Below are 26707 nucleotides of genomic sequence, written 5' to 3'. Positions count from 1 at the left end.
ACAGTAATAGTCAGCAGCAATTACTGAAAAGTTAGAACTTAAAAATACATACACTTTATATACCAAACTGCGGCAGGCCAGGACTCGACCCTACGAACCTTGTACTGCCTCCAGAGACAGCACAATGCACGCATCACCTTACCACTACACCACTGATCCATAAGGTGATGCGTGCATTGTGCTGTCTCTGGAGCGGTACAAGGTTCGTAGGGTCGAGTCCTGGCCTGCCGCAGTTTGGTAAATGATTTTAAATCACTTGTTTCGTGATTTCATTGATGTATACTATATATTTGGGCTAACTGTTTCGGGGTAGAGACGAATTCATGGACAAAAACTAGAAGCACCTAAAAAAATTTCACTGAACCCTAGAAAAATTATTTTGGCATAACCTTTGTCCAAATTATTGTCTAGAGTTAAAAGTAGAGGAATCGACTGACCTTCATGTTAGCAGTGTACATGTACATGGAAGCAGTGAAGAGCCAGAGAGTAGTGAAGGCCAGCACGCAGGACATTATGCCCAGGACACTCAGCACTGTGGCCAGCAGTGCACTAACTCCTCCCCAGAACATTAATCTCACAACCTTGTCAATCGTCCACAGCATCTTCCACGATATTTTATGAAACCTCTGAAAGTGGGAGGACACTTATCAGCATGATTACAACAGTTTCATTAAATCTTTCAAAAACACTCTCAATAAATCCAATATTTCCTTGCTAAAACCGTCAGTACAGGATGCTATATTTAAAAAATTATCCTCCGGTGATTTCGCTATCCCTAACACGTTTAAAGTGACAACAACGAACCTCAATCTATAAAAATTTGGCGGCAAGGTAAACTCTCGTCACTAATTTTCAGAACAGGTCTAGTTAGGTTTAAAGTCTATCTACTGCATATATCAAAGCTGCACTTCACCCGTGAGCTAACATTAAAAGAATAATGAAAATTTATTTAGGTACAGGTACACATGCGGTACACAAATTTAGACTATTATAATTGTTATACGTAATAGTGTATACTCAATTGTGGTCTCAGGGGGAAGAATCATAGCTCGTGTGTGTGTGTGTGTGTGTGTGTGTGTGTGTGTGTGTGTGTGTGTGTGTGTGTGTGTGTGTGTGTGTGTGTGTGTGTGTGTGTGTGTGTGTGTGTGTGTGTGTGTGTGTGTGTGTGTGTGTGTGTGTGTGTGTGTGTGTGTGTGTGTGTGTGTGTGTTAGTGTTACCATTTTGTCCTAGTTTAGTTTAATATGTTTATGCACCCCATACCCATCCTGTGGGCGGTAGTCAAAAGATTACAGAGGTACATAATGGGTCCAGGGACTGGGCCTCAAAGTTTTGATAGCTGAGCAAGTTACAGAGGTAATGAATTCACAATTTACAAAGGTAATGAACTCACAATTTACAAAGGTAATGAACTCCAGGTAGGTCTAGTCACAATCATGACAAGTTAAAAAGGTATTTACAGATTACAGAGGTACACAATGGGTCCAGGGACCGGGCTCCAAAGTTTTGATGGCTGAACTAGGTACAAGGTAATGAATACTGTAAGAATGGTTACTTACGTGTATACATGGCTGCAATCATGAACAAATTTTAGAGTAATGAGCAATTCACACTTCCACACCCGGTCACAACTGTAGAGAGTTATTGGTGCAAATGTTGATTGCTGAGTCTCTCTCTCTCTCTCACACACACACACACACACACACACACACACACACACACACACACACACACACACACACACACACACACACACACACACACACACACACACGCACACACACACGCACACACACACGCACACACACACGCACACACACACACACACACGCACACACACACGCACACACACACGCACACACACACGCACACACACACGCACACACACACGCACACACACACGCACACACACACGCACACACACACGCACACACACACGCACACACACACGCACACACACACGCGCACACACACACGCACACACACACGCGCACACACAAAAGCGCACACACACGCGCACACACACACGCACACACACACGCGCACACACACACGCGCACACACACACACACACACACGCACACACACACACACACGCACACACACACACACACACGCACACACACACGCACACACACACGCACACACACACGCACACACACACGCACACACACACGCACACACACACGCACACACACACACATGCACATATGCACATATGTGGTAATGCTTTATTTACAGCTAGCAAAGTCAGGGTATTTCTCCAAAATGGTCTGTAATATACCACTGTGGATAAAATACTTAGCCATTTCTTGAACACTTCTGAGTGAGTTGTTTCTAAATTCATTAATTTTATCGCACTCCAGTACATAATGACGCAGGGTGTGACAATAATCCATCTGGCAAAGTTTACATTTCGTTTGGTCTACATCTGGTGGTGGTGATTTAACCTGCCAAAGATACTTGTAACCCAGCCGGAGTCGGGCGGTAGTGACATCCAAGAGTCTGCTTATTTTGTTGGATGCACCATAGACATGTGGCTCCTCCTGCATGATAGAATGATGATAGATGGACTCACTGGTGTCAATCTCCCTGAGCCTTAAGTCCATAAAATTCAGCTGAAGTTCTTTTCGTATTATTGTTCTCAAACTACTACCTGACAAGCCAAGATTGTAATCTACTCCCTCTTTGAAAGCATACAGCTTAGCCAATTTATCAGTTCTATCATGCATCTGAAGACCAATGTGAGATGGAATCCACAGCATGTGCACTCTGACTCCACTGTCCACAATCCTACCATACCTGTGTCTGGCTTCTGACACAAGCATGCCACAATTTATGCTTAATGAGTTGAGAGCATTTATGGATGACAGAATCGGTTACAATTAAACTGTCAATCTTTGATACATAGATGCATTTCAGTGCAAGGAGTATGGCAAACAGTTCTGTCTGAAGGGTAGAGGCCCAATTATTGATGCGTGCTCCAATTTCTTTAAGAGAGCCATCACTCTGTACGACAACAGCAGCACTACCAGCTGCACCAGTGGATTGGTGAACAGAACCATCAACGTAAATAATTTGCGAGACTAGGCACATGTCGATTAGACACTAGGCCTGTTGTATACGAGTGCGTGTGTATTCACCTATTTGTGGTTGCAGGGGTCGAGACTCGGCTCCTGGCCCCGCCTCTTCACTGACCGCTACCGTGTCCCCCCTCCCTGCTCCATGAGCTTTATCATAGGTGTGTGTGTGTGTGTGTGTGTGTGTGTGTGTGTGTGTGTGTGTGTGTGTGTGTGTGTGTGTGTGTGTGTGTGTGTGTGTGTGTACTCGCCTGTTTGTGGTTGCAGGGGTCGAGTCGTGGCTCCTGGCCCCGCCTCTAAACTGATTGCTACTAGGTCCTCTTTCTCCCTGCTCCATGAACTTTATCATACCTCGCCTTAAAACTATGTATGGTTACCGCCTCCACTACGTCACTTTCTAGGCTATTCCACTGCCTGATTACTCTATGACTGAAGAAATACTTCCTAACATTCTTTTGATTCATCTGAGTCTTCAACTTCCAATTGTGACCTCTCGTTTCTGTGTCCCATCTCTGGAACATCCCGTCTTTGTCCACCTTGTCTATTCCGCACAGTATTTTATATGTCGTTATCATATCTCCCCTGACCCTCCTGTCCTCCAGTGTCGTCAGGCCGATTTCCCTCAACCTTTCTTCGTAGGACAATCCCCTTAGCTCTGGGACTATTCTCGTTGCAAACCTTTGTACTTTCTCTAATTTCTTGACGTGCTTGACCAGGTGTGGGTTCCAAACTGGTGCTGCATACTCCAGTATGGGCCTGACGTAAATGGTATACAGAGTCTTGAACGATTCCTTACTGAGGTATCGGAACACTATCCGTAGGTTTGCCAGACGCCCGTATACTACAGCAGTTATCTGATTGAGGTGCGCCTCAGGAAATAAGCTCGGTGTTATACTCACCCCCAGATCTTTTTCCTTGAGTGAGGTTTGCAGTCTTTGGCCATCTAGACTATATTGTGTTTGCGGTCTTCTTTGCCCTTCCCCAATCTTCATGACTTTGCATTTAGCAGGGTTAAACTCAAGGAGCCAGATGCTGGACCAGGCTTGTAGCCTGTCCAAGTCTCTTTGTAGTCCTGCCTGATCCTCGTCCAATTTGATTCTTCTCATTAACTTCACATCATCTGCAAACAAGGACACTTCTGAGTCTATCCCTTCCGTTATGTCATTCACATATACCAAAAACAGCACAGGTCCTAGGACTGACCCCTGTGGAACCCCGCTTGTCACAGGCGCCCACTCTGACACCTCGTCACGTACCATGACTCGTTGTTGCCTCCCTGTCAGGTATTCTCTGATCCACTGTAGTGCCTTTCCTGTTATGTGTGCCTGATCCTCTAGCTTTTGCAGTAACCTCTTGTGAGGAACTGTGTCGAAGGCCTTCTTGCAGTCCAAAAAAAATGCAGTCGATCCACCCTTCTCTCTCTTGTCTTGTCTTCTGTCACCTTGTCATAAAACTCCAGTAGGTTTGTGACACAGGATTTTCCTTCCCTGAAACCGTGCTGGTTGTCAATTATACACTTGTTTCTTTCCAGATGCTCCACCACTCTCCGCCTGATGATCTTCTCCATGACTTTGCATACTATACACGTTAGTGATACAGGTATGTAGTTTAATGCCTCATGTCTGTCTCCCTTTTTAAAAATTTGGACTACATTTGCCATCTTCCATACCTCAGGGAGTTGCCCAGTTTCAATGGATGTGTTGAAGATCTTTGTTAATGGCACACACAGCATCTCTGCTCCCTCTCTAAGGACCCACGGAGAGATGTCTGGTCCCACTGCCTTTGAGGTGTCAAGTTCACATAGCAGCTTCTTCACCTCCTCCTTGGTTATGTGTACCTCATCCAGCACTTGTTGGTGTTCCCCCGTTCTGATTTCCTGGAGTCCTACTGGTTTCCACTGTAAATACTTCTTTAAATCTCGTGTTGAGCTCCTCACATACCTCTCGGTCGTTTCTTGTGAACTCATCACTCTTCCTCAGTCTGATTACCTGGTCCTTGACTGTTGTTTTCCTCCTGATGTGGCTATATAACAGCTTCGGGTCAGACTTGACTTTCGATGTTATGTCATTTTCATATTGTCGCTGAGCCTCCCTTCTTATCTGTGCATATTCGTTTCTGGCTCTTCGGCTAATCTTTATTTTCCTGAGTTTTGTCTTTTGTACCTTTTCCATTCTCTAGTACACAGTTTTTGCCTCCCTACACCTTTGGGTGAACCAAGGACTCGTTCTGTTCTTCCCATTATTTCTGTTTCCCTTGGGAACAAACCTTTCCTCTGCCTCCTTGCATTTTGTTGTCACATAGTCCATTTCTTGTACTGGTTTTCCTGTCAGTTCCCTCTCCTACTGAATGTCTTGCAGAAAGTTCCTCATGCCTGAGTAGTTCCCCCTTTTGTAGTTTGGTTTTTCCCGTCCTATTCCTGCTACTCTCTCCACTTGGAGCTCAACTATGTAGTCAAAGCATTGAACCACATGATCACTAGCTCCCAGGGGCCTTTCATACATGATACCCTCGATGTCCGAAGTACTCAAGGTGAATACAAGGTCCAGTCTTGCTGGATCATCCTCACCTCTCTCTCTGGTTGTGTCTCTAACATGTTGATGCACGAGGTTTTCCAGTACCACATCCATCAGAAAATACGAAAATAGAGAGAAGCAGCCCAGCCACCGTGGAGAGAAGACGTCGTCGTTCCTGCTCTTCAGCTGAGCAACGCTGAACACTGTTACTCGAGATTTTTCTTGAGTTATCCTGAGTAGTTCTTCACCAGAGCCGAGAGGAAACTTGCTTGCAGTAACTTCGAGCCCCATCCCATCAAGAGGGTAAGGAGGTGACTTGCTTGCTTGTTCACCCCTCTCATCCCCATCCCCATCCCCCCATCCCCCCATCCTTCCCCATCCTCCCCTCACCCAAACATCAACACTGGCCCACACACTACACACATTGCTATCCTTCTGACTTTCCTATCTTCTTCTTTTTCGGCAACTTCGCTTTGGCGAGTTAACACAAGGCATTTTGACCATCCGGTAGCCCGTGTGGTTTTTTAAAATCAGGCCGATCTTTGCCTTGGGCCCTTTCCCCTCACCGCTCGAGGGTAGGCTATCTTAGGGGCTGACCTTCATAAGTCAGCTGAAATAGGATGTTAGATTAACATTAAGGAAAGATCCCTTTTTGTTAAGAAACTCCTCTGCCAGATGTTCCTTCCTAGACATCATGGCGAGGATTCGAGTAAGATTACGTATTGATGGAAATCAAATGTCAATGAAAAATTCTAGCATGTATTTGCTCGAACTCAACTGTTGCTCCAGTGGATGTTTTTCAAACCCACGCTGGAGCAGTACTTCTCCTCTCTTCGGAAGAAGAGTTACTTCAACTGCTGAAGCATGATGTCCTTGAAAAACTGAAGACTTCTGGTGTTACCCCAGTTGCACCTGAGAGCTATCAAGCTCAGAGGACTGTTTGTTGCAAGAATCAACAGTTTCATGAAACATAGCACAGCGAATGAAATTGTTGAGGACTTTAATACAGAGAATTCTGAATTTAGGGCTGTAGAAGCACAAATTCTCTAACCCAAACAACAACAAGGTAACCTTAAAGTTAATACTTGAGACACCTGAGGAGGCCAAACTTGTGTGTCAAAATGGCTTCAAATGTTTTGGCACCAGATGTACACCTGACCAAATCTCTCTTGAACTATTTGTCAGTGTAACACAATGTTTCAAGTGTTATGCCTTTGGTCATAACACCAACAAATGCAGTACTCAAGGGCAGATTTGTAGCATTTGCTCTGGCCAACATTCTTATCGAGATTGTAATAATAAAAATACACCCAAATGTGTCCTCTGCAACGGAAAACATCATGCTGTTTCTGCTATTTGTCCTGAAAGAAAAAAGGAAATGCAGAAAATTATTGAAGCCAAGAAACTGTCCACTTCTAAGAAGACTACTCCCCAGGCACCGCCAACCATGTCCCAAACTTCCTTCCCAGCTCTGCCTGGATCAAGTGGGACTCCTCAGGTCTCTACCAATGGTTCCAATGTTTGGAATTCTGCCCCTCTTGGAGCGCCCCACCTACAATATACACAAACGCAACAACAAGGTTCAGTCTCATCTCCTATGTCTCAGGTATCCACAGCCGGGGATATGACGAGAGCACAACTAATGTATATGATGGCCAAAGACATAGCAGGTGGTGACATTCAACTCTTCTCTCAGGTTTTAAATGATCTGTTAATGGCTAATGGGATCACTCCCATCACTATCCCAGAAAATGTGAAGGCTATTATGACCCAGCCTTCTCATAACAAGATGTACCCTACTCTACATCTAAAAATAAGCCTAAGTCATCCCTGGCCCAGGGATCGCCCACCTTGCATACCCAGGTTGTCAACTCCCCTCAACCTGATAAGTCAACACCTGAACATAACAATGCCACAGAAATTGGTGCCTACTCTCCCGCTATTGAAGCTGATCCTGTCGAACAGGAACTTTCCCAAGGTAACTCACCTTGCCTACCTAATTTTCCCTTGGAGCCTCCACAGTCTCCCATTAACTCTCACGAGCCTCTGCTTCCTGTAACAGGGAATATCATACCTCAGTTTTCTGATGATGACTAACGATTCTAATGAGTCTGTTAATATTACCACCTCTAGTGAAGATGATGGCATTTTTAATACACAAGCAACTACGCAGCAGTTCCCTCCTCCCCTTGACGAGTCCAGCAGGAATAGTGTGGATACCACACATGACATTACTTGCAGGCGTTCAGACCGCAGTACACGACCGAAGTGCAAGAAATAATGGGGATTACAATTTTCCAACTTAATGTTCAACATTTCTTTAATAACCGTTACCTCCTTGAGGTTGAACTACATAATTACAATCCCGATGTTATACTCTTGAACGAGACAGCTGCAAGAGTTGATCAACATATTAAATTACGTGGTTACTCTACTGTGGAGAAATCGAGAGGACCCTTTAGTGGTGTAGCCATCTTAGTTAAATTAGGCTATACTTTTAAAAATATTCATGTTGATGAAGATAACATTCTTGCAATAGAAATGACAACGTCTCATGGACAACTAGTGATAGTAACTGGATATTTTCCCCCGAGACAAAAATATATAGAGTCAATTCCTCTACATAGGATATTAAGCAGAAACATTCCAACAATTCTAGCAGGAGATTTTAATGCTCATCACCCTGCCCTCTTCATCTGTGGAGCTGGTATTCCACTGGGTGACTTAAAAGGAAAACAACTATTTAATATCATGACAGCTAGAAACTTGTCATTTCAAGGCCCATTCTTTAAATCGTACATTGGACCTCATCCAGGAACACCAGATATAGTACTGACAAACAGAGACTGACATCTTTCACTGTCGTATATCTCCTGGTGGAAATGTAGGTTCTGACCATATCCCTGTTATAATACAACTACAAATTTCTCCATTTAGAATACCTCTACCTCCTAAACCCAATCTTAACACCCTAGGATTTGACCCCTTCAGGGCATTTCTGGGTGAGGATGAAATTGTGTCATTGGAAAATCTACCTTCCAGTGCAATTGATGATGCAATCAGGTCCCTGCATAATCGAATAATTGAAGCTACCAATGCAACTTGCCAATTAGCTTCCACAAAGATATACCAACAATATAAACCTACTAGGGAAATTAGAGACAATTTAAGAAATTATCAAGCAGAATGTCGAAGGCATCTTCAAACGCGACAACCACCAGTAGCTACACTGCACCGATTAAGGCAAGAATTAATTAACATGATTAGTCATCACAAACGGGACTTATGGAAATTGCTAGTTCTTCAAGCTAATCAGTATAAACGTGAACCAGCAAAATTTTGGAGTAAGATCCGACAACTTTTAGGTGCAAAGCACAAGGCTCCTAACTACCTAGTTCATACCTTCACTGATGAGGATGATGAAGATGTTGAAATTAAACTTGACGATCCACAGGACCAGGCTAATTTGATGGGTGATGTATGGGAGAAAATTCTCTCTCACAATAACAGTCGTCAATTTAACAATAATCATTATCAGTTGGTAAATGAATGGAGAGATGAGAACTTGGATGATCTACAACCACTACCTTCCATCGATACTTCAACTCTTGAAGATACCCACCCGCTTACTAGACCTATTACATTACTAGAGATGAGTCAGGTCATTGGAAGAATGCGAAAGAGAGCCCCTGGCCTCTCTGGAATAACAATGAAACAAATTAAAGTTCCTACCCAGAAATTGTAAACAGTCTTTGGTAAATATCTTTAATGCCATCTTGGCCTCAGGACATTTTCCAGTGGTTTTTAAGACTGCTAGGATGATCTTTCTTGGTAAGCCCAATAAAGACATCCACCAACCTGGGAACTATAGACCTATATCTTTACTTGAAGTCACTGGAAAAGTTCTTGAGAAGGTCATTTCCAACAGATTGAACTACTATATGGAGTTTAATCACTTTTTTACTGAAAAACAATTTGGCTTTAGAACCCATAGAGGTACCAATCATGCAATAAATATTATTTTCGATGCTGTAGCAAGTCGAAAACATCAGGGCAATCTTGCCTTAATTGCCACCAGAGATGTTCATAAAGCTTTTGATAGCTTATGGCATGATGGCCTTATATACAAACTCATTGACCTACCAGACCATAACTGGACTTTTCTCTGAGTAATATATAATTTCTTAACTCAAAGAAAAATCATTCCCATCTTTCATGGCAAGTCGACAGAGCCTTTTATACCGACAGCTGGTGTCCCACAAGGTTCTTGTCTCAGTCCACTTCTGTTTAACATTTATGTGAATGACCTTCCTCAACCAGAGTTTAATGATACAATTGTGACAGTTTGCAGATGATGATGTTCATGTCGTCTCATCAACTCCGGTAACAGGAAAATACAAGTATGAGAGAGTCATAGAAAAAATGAATATTGAACTTCGTCGAACATCTAATTGGGAAAAGAAATGGAGAATTACGACTAATCCTGACAAGGTCCTTGTTAGCACGATAGGATGTTTTGCATCAACAATTGAAGATAAAGGGGGTATCTCCATCAGAGGTACACCTGTAGCCATTAGAAACCCTAACAAGATTTTGGGATATGAAATACAGGCTGCTCCACTCAACATCTCATGTAACTAAAAAGATCAACATAGCCAAAGCCGGTCTTAGCAGTCTCTTTCGTTTCAATCAAGCCCCTCAACATGTCAAAAAACATCTGTATAAAATGTTAATAAGACCTATACTCGAATACCCTCGTGTCCCAATGTCATTAACAACAAAGACCAATATGCTAAGGTTACAAAGGGTCCAGAATAGAGCTCTTCGCTTCATTACCGATACTAGGAGGAGAGTTAAAATGGCAGATTTACACATACAACAAGATATTACTGCCATAAATGTACGCCTTGACACCCTAAAAAAGAAAACTCTATACAATGCAAGAACTATATATGCCAGATAGAGAACATCCTATACAAGTGGTAAATACCACGGATTATATAATCAATACTCCTCACAGGACTCAAAGAATGACTCTCCCACAGAGGGTCCGTCGTTTCATACATAAAGCTGAATACCATCGACCCATGATATTGAGCAACCTCCCTGATGAAGAAGATTGGGTAACACCAGAACCCTTCTATGTATACTGAGAACATCATCGCCCCCAATTAGGGAGACATCTTATATAACAATCTAATGTAAAAATTATGCTATTTACCATGGCTGGACACCACCTGTAAGAAGCCATTGTCACGTAATTCTATAAACTGGGCAGAAAATTATTGCCTTCATTGTCGCATAAATATCCGTTGTGTAATCGCGAAAAAAAAGCAATTGCAACTTGTATAATTACTACCAATTCAGAGTCATGTACTTGTATATCTGTTATATCTATGTGACTGATGGGTTAGTATTATACCCCTTAAAGAATATCTTATCATTTCACGTACACTTTTTAAATTACACCAAAGTGGTTGGGCCACTTACCTTTTATATCCTACCTCTTTCCCCCCTCCCACCCTTTTCCAAAATTTCTATCCTTACCCATCCTTCTTCCTTGTCCAGACCAGAGCTTTGGTGAGATGGGTAAGAACAAGAACATCCATCATCTTGGCTCTCCATGTTTCGGGACCCCCATGGGGCTCCAGGTTTTCCCAGTCACTCTCCTTGTGATTGATATCACCCATAACTAGTAACTTTGCTCCCCCCATGTGTGCTCTCCTGGCCACCTCGGCTAGTGTGTCGATCATTGCTCTGTTGCTCTCATCGTATTCTTCTCCTGGCCTCCTGCAGTTCTGTGGTGGGTTGTACACCACTGCAATTATCACCTTATGTCCCTCAGTCTGGATTGTTCCTACAAAGTAGTCCCTTTCGCCCGTGCCGTGTGTGTGTGTGTGTGTGTGTGTGTGTGTGTGTGTGTGTGTGTGTGTGTGAACACGTACGTACACACGGTAAGAGTCCCTTAGATAATGACTAAAGAATTATGAACACGCTTCTCCCATAGAAGCCAAGTAATTGCAAGTACACACACACACATTGTAAGGAAAAAGTAAAAGATTTGTCCGATATCTTACATATTTGTGGATAAACATTGCAATAATCCAAGAGTGCAAAATGTTTAACAGGATGCTGCTTCACTCACAATATAGTACTATCTTCCTGGAATCACTAACAACCTAACACCAGAGTGCTAAGAGCAGAGGCAAAATCTCTAACTTACGGTGTCAGCACACTGCTGGCAAGACAGTTACTGAATGAATAATGGTGAATGTTTACCCTTTTGGGTTTACACTACCTTATGGGGAAGCTGCCCATGACAAAATATACCAGAATGTAAAATTTTAAAAGCATCACCAGCCAGTAGGCTTATGAAATGACCAAGGTCAACTTTTTCCTTTGTTCGAAGAACATTCAGTATATTAAACAGTCACTAAACCCGTAGTTTTTTTTTTTTACAGCGATTAAGGTGGCAGCGGCGACAGTGTTTAATTCGATCTTTCATGACAGAGATCTTTATGCCGGTGGAGCGATCTTGATCCACGAAATTGCAGCCTCTCATTCTCCAGGTGCTGTATGACCCCTACGGGTTCAGTGCTTTCCCCATGAAGAAAAATAATCAGCGATGTGTAATACATGCAGCAGCGGCCTTGTAGTCGTCACGAGTGTTATTACACAACCACATGCAGATGTAAAAAAACAACTGCTGATTTTTTAATTAAAAGTGAAGACATCTGGTGAATAATGTAGAAACATAATAAATACTCTGAATCAGTCATGAAAAAAAATATGGAAACTATGAACACAAACAAGAATGTCGGTCGAGGTGTCCCGTAGTTCGATCACTAGGGCACTTAGCTCACACACTGAGGTCCAGAGTTCGAGTATCCCCCAGTACGGCTGGAAAACATTAGCGACGTGTTCCCTTAAGACACCTGCTGTCCCCGTTCACCCATCAGTATAAAATAGGTACCTGGGTGTTAGTGGACTGGTGTGGGTCGCATCCTGGGACAAAACTGACCTAATTTGCCCGAAATGCTCAGCATAACAAGAGGCTTTCTATATAGTAGTATGTCACTGATGTCAGCTATGGTCTGTATACCTTGTACATGTACTTGTAGTACATAAATATATTACATGTACACAGTGTAAAAGTTAACTACATACTAAAGATGAGAAAATTTCAACATCTCACTATAAAAGATTTGTACGACAGTCTGGTGAAGAACTGCGAGTCAAGGATCATGTACGTGAGGGTTTAACACATGCCCTCGTCTCTCGTTAACCAATTCTTTCAGGCTGACAGGATCAGAATCTATTTGCATCCTTTACAAGACCTATTCCAGTGATGGCACCAAGAGCGCATCTCTCAAGTGAGAAGCCTGACACTGATAGTGTCAGTTCTAATTACACTAAGATGTGTCGAAATTAATTCACTGGTTCGGTTGGTAGCGTCCTCCGCCCACACACAAGAGACCAGAGATAGCTCCCTGGCACGGGCGAAACGTTGGATTCTTCTTGCACCACCTGATGCCCTCGATCACTAAGACATCTGGGTGTTGGGTCAAGTGTTGTTGGTCAAATCCTGGGGGAAAAGAATGGACCGCCAATGAAAATAAGAGTTGTCCTGATGAAGCACAGTATCCTGGGTTACTAATCCTCCGGGTTAATAATCTGAAAGAAATCTTCCTGATGAACTGGCGAAGTTATACGTCTTCAAAGAAGGAGTACATTACAATCTTGGGCTGTCAGTTTGCATGGATTTTCGAACACTTGGTGTATCAGATGTGGAAAATACTGTATATATTTTCCAGAAATACAGTAGTTATATGTATATAGATGGCCATACTGTATTTAATAAAAATTATGTTATAAAAAATGGGAAGCTGCGCCTGCGCAGAAGGGACTCGCCATTGTTTTTTGAATGAACCAAGAAAACGTTAGTGAATGGGAAGAATTTTTCGTGCTCTAGAGGTTAAAATTGGGCTGACATCTCTCAAATAGGAGGTGAAATTGTTGGATGTGTATTCCTGCATAACTTGAGATCAGGCGACTAGACAAAACAGCTCCAGGAACCTCAGATAAGTCTGTGATGTTTTAACTCTGGCCAGTGTTATTTTCATAGTGAGGTTTTCCGAGTATGATACACCTTGATCTCCAGTCAAATTGGCGAGTGATTTTAAGATATTCTCCTTCTGTTAGGTAAATGTGTCTATATATAATCCTTTATTAATTTAATATAGTCCACAAATTTATATATTTACCAGAATTCCTGGTGATGCATATTTCATTTGTAATTAATAGGTCTAGAGCAACTTGTGGATACGACAGTGGTAGGTATCGAAGGGGGACATTTTTGCGACCTAGGTGTCCCAAATTCCTACTTGTCTATGTAATTGATAAATAATTATCTTTATCATCATTTACTGTTATGTACATAATAAGTTACATTCAGATAATGCAATTTTCCACATCAGACATGTTTATTCTGTTGCAATTCTCCAGGTTTCAAACTAAATGGTTACAACTATAATCATAATTTATGAAAGGGTGAAGCAGTAAGCCAGTGGAAGGCCTCTGTCAGATGACCAAAAGCTCCAACGGCGGCTCATCCTCTAAGACCCGCGTCAGGAAACACTTGTCATGTTTCCTGACGAACCTTACCTAATCTCCAGGTTTCGAGAAATTCTACTCTCACTGCCTAGCCCTGGGCCTGCCTTGACGTTCATACTCTGTCCTATATATACGTATGAAGCGCACAGTATTATATAGTTTACTCTAAATATTTATACATGTTGGGCAAAGAATTTTGAACAGCGGTGTGTGTTGTCTGGATTATTATTATAATCAAAAAGAAGCGCTAAGCCACAAGGGCTATACAGCGTGTGTTGTCTGGAACCTAACTAGGCGATTATTCCAACAACTGATTTCTGTTGGGTAACAACGATGAGCAAAATATTGAACATACGACAGCAAGAGTATAGCGCTGCTGCTGTAGCTACAAACGTAAATGGCTATTAAGGCAGCTTCACGTTCAATATAGGTAAGATAATCAGAAACCTGTGAGGTCACGTTCAAAAACCTCAGCACAGTTGTGTTGCTCCTGGCAACAGTCGTGGCCTCCCGGATCTTGAGTCTGCCCTGCCTGAGGCGCTGCTCTCCTATAGTACAAAGTAAATTTATTCTTATTAAGAGCGCTCATTTACTTTTTCGAGGTCTAACTCAGAGCAATGTCTCGCCCCCCATTTGATATATATACATGGCTATTTTTTCTGGGCCCAGGATTAAATTCCTTCATACCCACATGACTGCATCACCCACATCGGCAACCCATCCTCACTACAATTTCCTAACGGAATAGTTTTTTTTTTTCACACCCAGGTAGACATTTCCAGCTAGGTTCCTTTCATTTGATGTAAACTATTTGAAATTTACATAACTCAGCAACAAACGGAAGGTAAAGTCTGATAGCGATGCGTAAGTCATAGAAAACTACACGCGTGTGTATGGAATGCCCTTGTACCTGCCTCTGCCAATCCCGAAAGCGCTAGCTTATCAATTTATATGGACTTCCACCAGTGAACGTTGATAATTACTTATCCTTATAAGGAGCCTACGTCAATTTTTGAACTAAGTTTGATTAGTTTAATATCTTCATGACGTAGTATTTACCATCTTGTGGGCGGTAGTCAAAAAAGTTACTGGGGCACATGATGGGTTCAGGGACTGGGCCAGCGTTATGGTAGCCAAGAAAGTTACAGAGTTAATGAATTACGTATTTAGGTAGCACTAATGTGTAACATTCTACAGATGCCAATTACAACAAACCTGTACATAGTGCAGCTATGCCTTAGTCCCTTGTGCAAAATACTTTTAAAGACCCTTCATTATCACATTAAATTATTAATGGTATACAGTACTGACACGTATAAACAAGATAAGCCCAACAGCTGGGTATCTTAAGTGTCGATACCAAAGATACTCATTTGTTTGTATCGAGGCTCGACTGGATAACGGCCACAACAAACGCGAGACTGGCAAATTTAAGGGTAAGCTTTCAGGAACCTCAACAAGGAGGCATTCACGACCCTATACAGGGCATAGGGCAGGATTAAGAGTATGTAGTGCCAGTGTGGAACCAGCAGCCTGAAGCTGGAAAAAGTGCAGAGGTTTACGACAAATTCTAACCATACAATAGAGTGAAAAAGTAATGTGAAGGACCTGGGAGTGATAATGTCAAAAGGATCTCGCGTTCAAAGACCACAACAATGTATCTACCGCATCTGCTAGGAAAATGATAGGATGGATAATGAGAGCCTTTAAAACTAGGGACGCCAAGCCCATAATGATTCTCTTCAAATCGCTTGTTCTCTCTAGGCTGAAATACTCCTGTACACTAACTGCCCCCTTCAAGGCAGGCGAAATTGCTGACCTGGAGAGTGTATAAAGAACTTTTACGACACACAAGTACGACAAGGCACCTAAATTACTGGGAACCTGGAGTTTACCTGGAGAGAGTTCCGGGGGTCAACGCCTCCGCGGCCCGGTCTGTGACCAGGCCTCCTGGTGGATCAGAGCCTGATCAACCAGGCTGTTGCTGCTGGCTGCACGCAAACCAACGTACGAGCCACAGCCCGGCTGATCAGGAACTGGCTTTAGGTGCTTGTCCAGTGCCAGCTTGAAGACTGCCAGGGGTCTGTTGGTAATCCCCCTTATGTGTGCTGGGAGGCAGTTGAACAGTCTCGGGCCCCTGACACTTATTGTATGGTCTTTTAACGTGCTAGTGACACCCCTGCTTTTCATTGGGGGGATGGTGCATCGTCTGCCAAGTCTTTTGCTTTCGTAGCGAGTGATTTTCGTGTGCAAGTTCGGTACTAGTCCCTCTAGGATTTTCCAGGTGTATATAATCATGCATCTCTCCCTCCTGCGTTCCAGGGAATACAGGTTTAGGAACCTCAAGCGCTCCCAGTAATTGAGGTGTTTCATCTCCGTTATGCGCGCCGTGAAGGTTCTCTGTACATTTTCTAGGTCGGCAATTTCACCTGCCTTGAAAGGTGCTGTTAGTGTGCAGCAATATTCCAGCCTAGATAGAACAAGTGACCTGAAGAGTGTCATCATGGGCTTGGCCTCCCTAGTTTTGAAGGTTCTCATTATCCATCCTGTCATTTTTCTAGCAGATGCGATTGATACAATGTTATGGTCCTTGAAGGTGAGATCCTCCGACATGATCACTCCCAGGTCTTTGACGTTGGTGTTTCGCTCTATTTTGTGGCCAGAATTTGTTTTGTACTCTGATGAAGATTTAATTTCCTCATGTTTACCATATCTGAGTAATTGAAATTTCTCATCGTTGAACTTCATATTGTTTTCTGCAGCCCACTGAAAGATTTGGTTGATGTCTGCCTGGAGCCTTGCAGTGTCTGCAATGGAAGACACTGTAGGTGTAACGGTTGAAGGCCCTAGATATGTATTCCCTGGAGCGCAGGCGAGAGAGATACATGATAATATACACTTGGAAAATCCTAGGGGGATTAGTACCAAACTTGCACACGAAAATCTCTGCCTATGAAAGCAAAAGACTCGGCAGGAGATGCAACATTCCCCCATTGAAAAGCAGGAGCGCCACGAGTACACTGAGAAACACCACAATAAGTGTCTGGGGCCCAAGACTGTTCAACTGCCTCCCAGCATACATATGGAGGATTAGCAATAAACCCCTGGCTGTCTTCAAGAAGGCACTGGACAGGCACCTAAAGTCAGTATCTGACCAACCGGACTGTGGTTCGTACGTCAGTTTGCCTGCGGCCAGCAGTAACAGCCTGGTTGATCAGACCCTGATCCACCACGAGGCCTGGTCTCAGACCGAGCCGCGGGGGCGTTGACCCACCCCGAAACTTTCCCCAGGTAAACTCCAGGAGACTAGTCCCGGATATGAGCTATGCGAAGATTAAGAGAGCTAAACCTAACATTAGAGGACCGAAGAACCAGCAGTGACATGACTTCCAAAATACTCAGAGGCGGGTCTCCGGTACACGAGGGCACAGTTGAAGTGGTAGAGGCAGAATCCACATACAGGTTTAAGAATAGGTATGACAAGGCTCACGCAGCTAGGAAAGTGACTCCAGTAACGATATGCGGAGAGGCGAGCCCAGGAGCAAAGACTGGACCCCTGCAACCACAAATCGACTAATACATGTCTTACTCATACCTTCATGAGCATCAAGGCATCCCTTGAAGGGAATCAAAGTGCCAGAAAAAAAGTGTCCACTTACACACCTTGGGAACAAAAAAAAAAAAAAGTGTCGTACTTGTCTCGTATTCATCTGTGTCGTACTTGTCCCGCATTCATCTCATACTTTGCTGAAATTGACTTTAATTTCAGTTACTACGGATATTAATTGAATCATTGCAGTAAACAATTAGTTATACTGGCGAGGCTGTCAGGAGGAAGGCCTGGTCTCTGACTGCGATAACCCAGGAATCCCTTATTCAGCTACTGAAATCAGTCTAAAACTGGTTTAATCAGAACAGAAAAGAAAGGTTCCGTTGTTTGAATCAAGAGCACTTCACTAGCTACCCACAAGATAGGTGTACTGTATTAACATACACCAGCAGGACTGCAGTGTTTACAGTGTCAGCGTGGGGGGGGGTCTCAACGCCTGGGGAATGGGGGCAATCAGGTTTGATGTGAGGAACAGGATACCTTGCTATGATCCAGAGTTTCACTAGTATTAAAGCGCGCCTCTTGAAATAATAATAATAATAATAATAATATTTCTACAAGTACATGTATAAGGTATACAGTCCTAATCGACATCAATGACATACTACTACACAGAAAGCCGCTTGTTATACCTACCTGGAGGGTATTCCGGGGATCAACGCCCCCGCGGCCTGGTCCATGGCCAGGCCTGGTAGATCAAGGCCTGATCAACGAGACTTACTGCTGGCTGCACGTTGTCCAAATTACGAACCACAGCCCGGCTAATCCGTCACTGACTTTAGGTAAGATAAGATTTCGTTCGGATTTTTAACCCAGGAGGGTTAGCCACCCAGGATAACCCAAGAAAGTCAGTGCGTCATCGAGGACTGTCTAACTTATTTCCATTGGGGTCCTTAATCTTGTCCCCCAGGATGCAACCCACACCAGTCTACTAACACCCAGGTACCTATTTGCTGCTAGGTGAACAGGACAATAGGTGTAAGGAAACGTGTCGAAATGTTTCCACCCGCCGGGAATCGAACCCGGGCCCTCCGTGTGTGAAGCGGGAGCTTTAGCCACCAGGCCATCTGTCCAGCTCCCTCTTGAAGACAACCAGGAGTCTATTGGTAATTCCTCTTATGGCTGGTAGGAGGCTGTTGAACAGTCTTGGGCCCCGGACACTTACTGTTTTCTCTTAAGTGTACTAATGGCGCCCCTACTTTTCACTGGGGGTATGTTGCATCGCAAAGTCTTTTGCTTTCGTAGGGAGTGATTCCTGTTTGCAGAGTAGGGACTAGGCCCTCCAGGATCTTCCACGTGTAGATTATGATGCATCTCTCGCCTGCGCTCCAGCGAGTACAAGTCAAGTGCTTCAAGAGAGTTCCCAGCAGTTAAGGAGTTTGATGGAACTTATATTTGATGTAAAGGTTCTCTGTACATTCTCTAGATCTGCAATTTCACCTGCCTTGAATGGAGATGTTAATGTACAGCAGTATTCCAGCCTAGAGAGAACAAGTGATTTCGAAATGATCATCATTGGCTTAGCATCTCGTCTTTAGCTTAGCATCTCGTCTTTAATGTCCTCATTATCCATCCTATCAGTTTCCTCGCAGATGTGATCGTGGCACTGTTGTGATCTTTGAAGGCGAGATTCTCAGACATCATCACTCCCTGGCCCTTCATATTACTTTTTCATTCTATTGTATAATTTAGAGTTTGTAGTATACTCAGTTCTAGTTATTATTTCCTCCAGTTTTCCATAGCGGAGTAGTTGGAATTTGTCTTCATTGAACATATTCTCCGTTGCCCATTGAAAAACTTAGTTTATATCTTCTTGGAGATTTGCCGAGTCCTCAATGGATGACACCCTCATGCAGATCCTAGTAACGTCTGTAAAGGATGATCCGGTGCTACGGTTTACATGTTATGTAGAGCATTTCGGACAAATTAAGTCAGTTTTGTCCCAGGATGCAACCCACACCAGTCGACTAACACCCAGGTACCCATTTTATTGATGGGTAAACATGGACAACCGGTGTAAGGAAATACGCCCAATGTTTCTACCCTCGCTGGGAATCGAACCAGGACCCTCACTGTGTGAAACGAGAGCTTTGCCACCAGGCAACGGACCACCGTAAGGCAAGAGGAAGAAGTTGCCTTTACATGCCCCTCGCTTATCCCCCCCATTCTCCCCATCCATACCTATTATCCCTTCCATCCTCCTCCCTCCCCCTGTCACTCCTCTACGATACCTTTGAAGATGCCGTAGTTGATACTTTTAATGGAACAGCTGACCTTATTCTCGTTATCCTGCACTCTCCCAGTTCAGACTTGACAGATTTCATCACCTTGTATGAGCCCCATTCTGCGTAATGGCATATGACAGTGGAAGCGTAGATTTTGCTCTAGTGTGCCGTTATATTAAATAGGGCAGCAGCATACTGCTGATGTAAAAGACTTGTTAAAAATAAAAATCCCCTTACTTGGGATCTGGTCATTGAACTAACTTCACGAACACCTTCCCCTCCCGCCAGGGATTGGATTTACCTCATTAGGAAGAGAACTCAGGGCAGGAGGTAGGAGTGAACTTGTTACGTACACAAGCCATGTCTCACCCAGCGAGGCCACGACAAACCAGTTGTGCGTGTGTGTTCGTTTGTGATTACCTTTGTCGAAGCTAGCTAGCATTCACCTTCCCCTTCACACTTATTTCAAATCTTATTTCGCAACTTATTCTCGTGTGCAATTGTAAACAATCTTGTGCAACCATCTAAGACAACGCTTCACATTTTAGGTACATTCACTTTCTACATGCTGACATATCAGAAAAAATAATGCTCGGTAGCAACCACGTAACAGGCAGACAAAGCCTTCAAGATTCCAGCCCTGATGCAGGCCTCGATCTAGCTTTTATTTTTAATGATAATGATAATAATCTTTATTACAGAAAGTCGAGCCTGCTATTCCCTCAGGCAGTGTACAATGTTGAATTCTCCAAGGAAAATAAACACTAAAATAAAAGGAGGCGCTAAACCCATGTGAATAATTACCTTGAAACCAGTTTACACAGGGTACGTACACACAACTGTTGCAGCATATGGACTCCTAGCAAACCTAAGAATAGCATTCCAACATGTCATTAAGGAATCGTTCAGGACTATACACAGTGTACGTCAGGCCCATATTGGAGTATGCAACACCAGTCTGGAGTCCACACCTGGCCAAGCACGTCAGGAAATTAGAGAAAGTGCAAAGGTTTGCAACGAGACTAGTCCCAGAGTTAAGGGACATATCCTACGAGGAGAGGCCAAGGGAAATCGACCTGACGGCACTGAAGGACAGGAGGGATAGAGGGACATGTTAACATAAAATACTGAGAGGAATCGACAAGGTGGACAGGGACAGGATGTTCCAGAGATGGGACACAGCAACAAGGGGTTACAATTAGAAGTTGAAGACCCAGACGATTCACAGGGACGTTAGGAAGTATTTCTTCAGGCATAGAGTTGTTAGGAAGTGGAACAGTCTGATAAGTGATGTAGTGGAGGCAGGATCCATGCATAGCTTTAATAAGAGGTATGATAAAGCTCACGGAACAGGGAGAGTGAGACCTAGTAGCAACCAGTGAAGAGGCGGGATCACGAACTATGACTCGATCCCTGCAACCACAATTAGGCGAGTACACAACCCCACACACAACCCCCCCCCCACACACACACACAAGTGCACATTCGTAATAAGCAGTGTTGCAATACCTATTTTAAGGTGGGAAGAGCTAAACCCGTCTGGTTTAGCTATTCTTTTGGTAGCATTGAAAATGGGTTGGGTTTGAGAAAGACCTGTCTAGTATGGGCCAGGAGGCCTGCTACAATGTTCCTCCTTTATATTGTGTCGTAAAGCACTTGAGGAAATAGACAGGCTCGATTCATGGAAGCTCCAATTCCTTGTATCAAGAGCATCCTCCTTCACCGGTATTAAGGAACCTCCCTTGAACATGTTGCAGACAAACATTAATATTAAGCTAACCAGTTATTTCAATTTAAAGCGTTAAACCCACAAGGGTTATACAGTGCTGGAGATAATCAGTTGCGTGTACACATCAAGAGGCGTGAAGGTATCCGTAAACTCGTTTAAAATGGGCTGAAGATAAAAGATTTATTTCAAAGGCTCGTCCAAGTCTAAATACACGTAGGGTAGAAAATACTGGTTAATACAAGTCACAGCCCACGTAACGAGTCGACATGTAACTGACCATGTTAAATGCTTCATTTCACAGTCTATAGTCTGAACGCGGATCATTAGCGCCGCAATTCCCCTGTACATTATCAATTAAGTTTATTCAGGTATACACAAATACAGTTACACAGATCATCATACATAGCAGCATATGTGTAAAGAACTTCGGATAACCCCAAAAAAGTCAAAGTGACTTATTTCCATTGGGGTCCTTAATAATCAGGAAGACTGACCCATAAAACAGGCAAACACTGTATATACACAGCTTTCTTGATCACTTACATTATCTGCGTATATATCGTCATATTAACATCAGAAAAGTAAATATCTCCAGCGCTGACAGTACGATGGGTACGTTTAGTATAAACGCAAGACGCTGTTTAAAATAAAAGCCCACACGGGTGAAAGCGGAATTAAGAGAAATTGAAAAGAAAGTAGGAGAGAGTTGAGCCAGGGAGTACAGGACGCTTGCGTCAAGTTTTTTACTTTGATGATAGGTCGCTACGTCGACCTGCGTCACCACCTACGTCGTGACGCAGGTTGCCGGTGATCGCAGATCATGACGCACGTCTGACGTTTATCTTATTGCAAGAGTAACACTACTAATTCAGTCCTTGAGTAATTTAGGCCCAGAATCACACAACTACACAACTACCAACTCCATCGTTACAACACAAAACTAATGTACATGACGCAGTAATAAAATTATCACAGAAAATTCGACAATATTGCTACACAAATGCAAAAGACCTTGATTTTTCACAACGTTTCACACAACCCTGGGCTTTATCCAAAAAAAAAAAAAAAAAAAAAAAGCTAATGCTGGGCGAACACTTCTCAAAACTCTATAGACGCCTATTTCACCAACTGCCGGCACAGTGCCACTGTTTCCACCCATGTTAACACATCTAGGTGACCTAATGATGTTAATTAAACAAGGTCAAAATAAAAAAAAAAAAACTTGCCTAGAAGGGACAATAATGTAGAGAAGCAGAGTCACCGAGTCACTTGCTGCCTGACGCAGCACTCAACACTGACTGACTCCTACACTCGCTTCCTCCTACTTTCTATACTCTCGAAATTTCCCCAGATGATCACTAGCGCTTAGACAATGGCCAATTATACGTATATTATTGGTTTTACCTTGAATGTGTTGATTTAAATGAGTGGATCTTAAGAGAGTAAAATGTTGCCATTCACTGGATTAAAACTAATTTTATTTCTGACAACCTGGTTAGTTAGGTCAGAAGAGCCTAGTGAGTTTTTCTGCTATTGTATGTGGGAACTTCTCTGTACAGGGGACTTGGAGGTGGGGGGAATTATGTACTTTTAGTACCTACCACTTTTGTAGATCCCTGCCACGTCGCTAGTTTGGGAAAGTTCACTATACTGGAGGAGGTTCTATCCATTAGGCTAACGCTGCCTGGCCGGTGTGGGGGAACTTCCCTACATCAAGTGATGGTAAGATGTCCAGTACCTGGAATACCAGCGTACTCAACTCACACTGACGTCCGGGGGTCGATCCCAAGTATGGGTGAAAACAGTAGGACGTGTTTCCTTAAGACACTTGCTGTTCCTGTTCACCTATCAGTAAAATAGTTACCTAAATGTGTTAGTAGACTGGTGTGGGTGGCATTCTGGGGACAAAATTGATTTAATTTACCAGAAATGCTCTACATAACAAGCAGTAGTAGTAGTAGTAGTACTACTACTAGTAGTAGTTGTACTAGTAGTAGTAGTAGAAGTATTCCGTGTCATAGATCCCCGCAACATCACTGGTATGGGAAAACTTCCCTGCACTTCTTAATGTCCTTGCAGTACATCCCCACCACCCCGCCGGCGTGGGGGAACTTCCCCATACTGGCCTGGTATACCTGGAGGGGGTTACAGAGGTCAACGCCCCTGCGGCCCGATCCGTGACCATGCCTTGTGGTGGATCAAGGCCTGATCAACCAGGCTGTTACTGCTGGTTGCACGCAAACCGATGTGCAAACCACAGCCCGGCTGGTCACGTACTGACTTTATGTGCCTGTCCAGCTCCTTGAAGACAACCAGGGGTCTATTCGTAACTCCCCTTATGTATGCTGGGAAGCAGTTGAACACTCTTGGGCCCTTGACACTTATTATGTTGTCTCTTAGCGTACTCATGGCGTCCCTGCTTTTCATTGGGAGGATGTTGCATCTCTTGCCGAGTCTTTTGCTTTCATAGGTTTACCTGGAGTTTACCTGGAGAGAGTTCCGGGGGTCAACGCCCCCGCGGCCCGGTCTGTGACCAGGCCTCCTGGTGGATCAGAGCCTGATCAACCAGGCTGTTGCTGCTGGCTGCACGCAAACCAACGTACGAGCCACAGCCCGGCTGGTCAGGAACCGACTTTAGGTGCTTGTCCAGTGCCAGCTTGAAGACTGCCAGGGGTCTGTTGGTAATCCCCCTTATGTATGCTGGGAGGCAGTTGAACAGTCTCGGGCCCCTGACACTTATTGTATGGTCTCTCAACGTGCTAGTGACACCCCTGCTTTTCATTGGGGGGATGGTGCATCGTCTGCCAAGTCTTTTGCTTTCGTAGTGAGTGATTTTCGTGTGCAAGTTCGGTACTAGTCCCTCTAGGATTTTCCAGGTGTATATAATCATGTATCTCTCCCTCCTGCGTTCCAGGGAATACAGGTTTAGGAACCTCAAGCGCTCCCAGTAATTGAGGCGTTTTATCTCCGTTATGCGCGCCGTGAAGGTTCTCTGTACATTTTCTAGGTCAGCAATTTCACCTGCCTTGAAAGGTGCTGTTAGTGTGCAGCAATATTCCAGCCTAGATAGAACAAGTGACCTGAAGAGTGTCATCATGGGCTTGGCCTCCCTAGTTTTGAAGGTTCTCATTATCCATCCTGTCATTTTTCTAGCAGATGCGATTGATACAATTGAAGGTGAGATCCTCCGACATGATCACTCCCAGGTCTTTGACGTTGGTGTTTCGCTCTATTTTGTGGCCAGAATTTGTTTTGTACTCTGATGAAGATTTAATTTCCTCGTGTTTACCATATCTGAGTAATTGAAATTTCTCTTCGATGAACTTCATATTGTTTTCTGCAGCCCACTGAAAGATTTGGTTGATGTCCGCCTGGAGCCTTGCAGTGTCTGCAATGGAAGACACTGTCATGCAGATTCGGGTGTCATCTGCAAAGGAAGACACGGTGCTGTGGCTGACATCCTTGTCTATGTCGGATATGAGGATGAGGAACAAGATGGGAGCGAGTACTGTGCCTTGTGGAATAGAGCTTTTCACCGTAGCTGCCTCGGACTTTACTCTGTTGACGACTACTCTCTGTGTTCTGTTAGTGAGGAAATTATAGATCCATCGACCGACTTTTCCTGTTATTCCTTTAGCACGCATTTTGTGCGCTATTACGCCATGGTCACACTTGTCGAAGGCTTTTGCAAAGTCTGTATATATACATCTGCATTCTTTTTGTCTTCTAGTGCATTTAGGATCTTGTCGTAGTGATCCAATAGTTGAGACAGACAGGAGCGACCTGTTCTAAACCCATGTTGCCCTGGGTTGTGTAACTGATGGGTTTCTAGATGGGTGGTGATCTTGCTTCTTAGGACCCTTTCAAAGTTTTTATGATATGGGATGTTAGTGCTATTGGTAGGGAGTGATTTTCGTGCGCAGATTTGGAACTAGTCCCTCTAGGATTTTCCCAACGTATATTATCATGTACCTTTCTCACCTGCGTTCCAAGGAATACAACCTTACACCTGCTGTCCCGTTCAACTAGCAAGCAAGTAGGTACCTGGGTGTTAGTCGAATGGTGTGGGTCACATTCTGGGGGACAAGATTTAAAGACCACAGTGGAAACAAGACAGTCCTCGATGGCGCACTGACTCTCTTGGTTTATCCTGGGTGACTAACCTTCTTGGGTTAAAAATTCGAACAAACTCTTATCTCTCTCTTTTATCATAAATGATACCCAACACAACAGATCCCCATCACCCCACCGGTGTGGGGGAACTTCCCTATACTGGAGTAAAGCTGTTTTTCCCACTTTTGGGAACTCGCCAGCCGAGTGGAGTTGATGTCTTTCTTATGAACAAGGCTCCTACATTCCACTTTCCACGATGCAATAAAATTAATCCACTATGTCAGCTAGGTCTGTATTCGCTATACACGTATTTGCAGAATCAAAGAATATTGTTATTAAGAGAGGATATTATGTAGAGACACATGACCCAATACTTGAATGGTTCCAGCACGTCTGGAGCTGCCTTAAACATTACCATTGATTGAACTTACGGTTTCCAGTAACACCGCAGTGTTTGATACATTTTCAAGGTCATTTTTTTGGTCTGGATGGGACCCACAACAGTTTACTAGACGGGACCCACAACAGTAAACTGGATGGGACCCACAACAATATACCGGATGGGACCCACAATAGTATACTGGATGGGACCCACAACAGTATACTAGATGGGACCCACAATAATATACTGGATGGGACTCACAACAGTATACTGGATGGGACACACAACAGTATACTGGATGGGACCCACAATAATATACTGGATGGGACCCACAACAGTATACTGGATGGGACCCACAACAGTATACTGGATGGGACCCACAATAATATACTGGATGGGACCCACAACAGTATATTTGACTGGACCCACAATAATATACTGGAT

General features: G+C 43.7%; 1 protein-coding gene across 3 annotated transcripts in view; it reads right to left on the bottom strand.

Annotated features, from left to right (window-relative positions):
• The window catches only part of LOC128697020 (D-beta-hydroxybutyrate dehydrogenase, mitochondrial), a 57737-nt gene extending 34284 nt beyond the window's left edge, over window positions 1-23453 (bottom strand). The window contains exons 1-2 of one of the 3 annotated variants that reach the window (XM_070095175.1): window positions 23370-23453; window positions 438-626 (exon numbers count right to left, since the gene is read on the bottom strand). In XM_070095175.1, coding sequence (XP_069951276.1) covers window positions 438-626; window positions 23370-23438 — 258 coding nt within the window. In that variant the 5' untranslated portion in view covers window positions 23439-23453. Of the gene's footprint in view, window positions 1-437; window positions 627-20340; window positions 20497-22994; window positions 23152-23369 lie in introns of those variants that run through there. The other 2 variants (XM_070095176.1, XM_070095174.1) reach the window with 2 other exon arrangements.
• Between the last annotated feature and the right edge of the window lie 3254 nt (window positions 23454-26707).

Source organism: Cherax quadricarinatus, chromosome 49 (assembly GCF_038502225.1).
Source record: "Cherax quadricarinatus isolate ZL_2023a chromosome 49, ASM3850222v1, whole genome shotgun sequence".
NCBI classification, from domain to species: Eukaryota; Metazoa; Arthropoda; class Malacostraca; order Decapoda; family Parastacidae; genus Cherax; species Cherax quadricarinatus.
The sequence above is the reverse complement of the archived record's forward strand: the minus strand, read 5'-3'. Positions and strand labels throughout refer to the sequence as shown.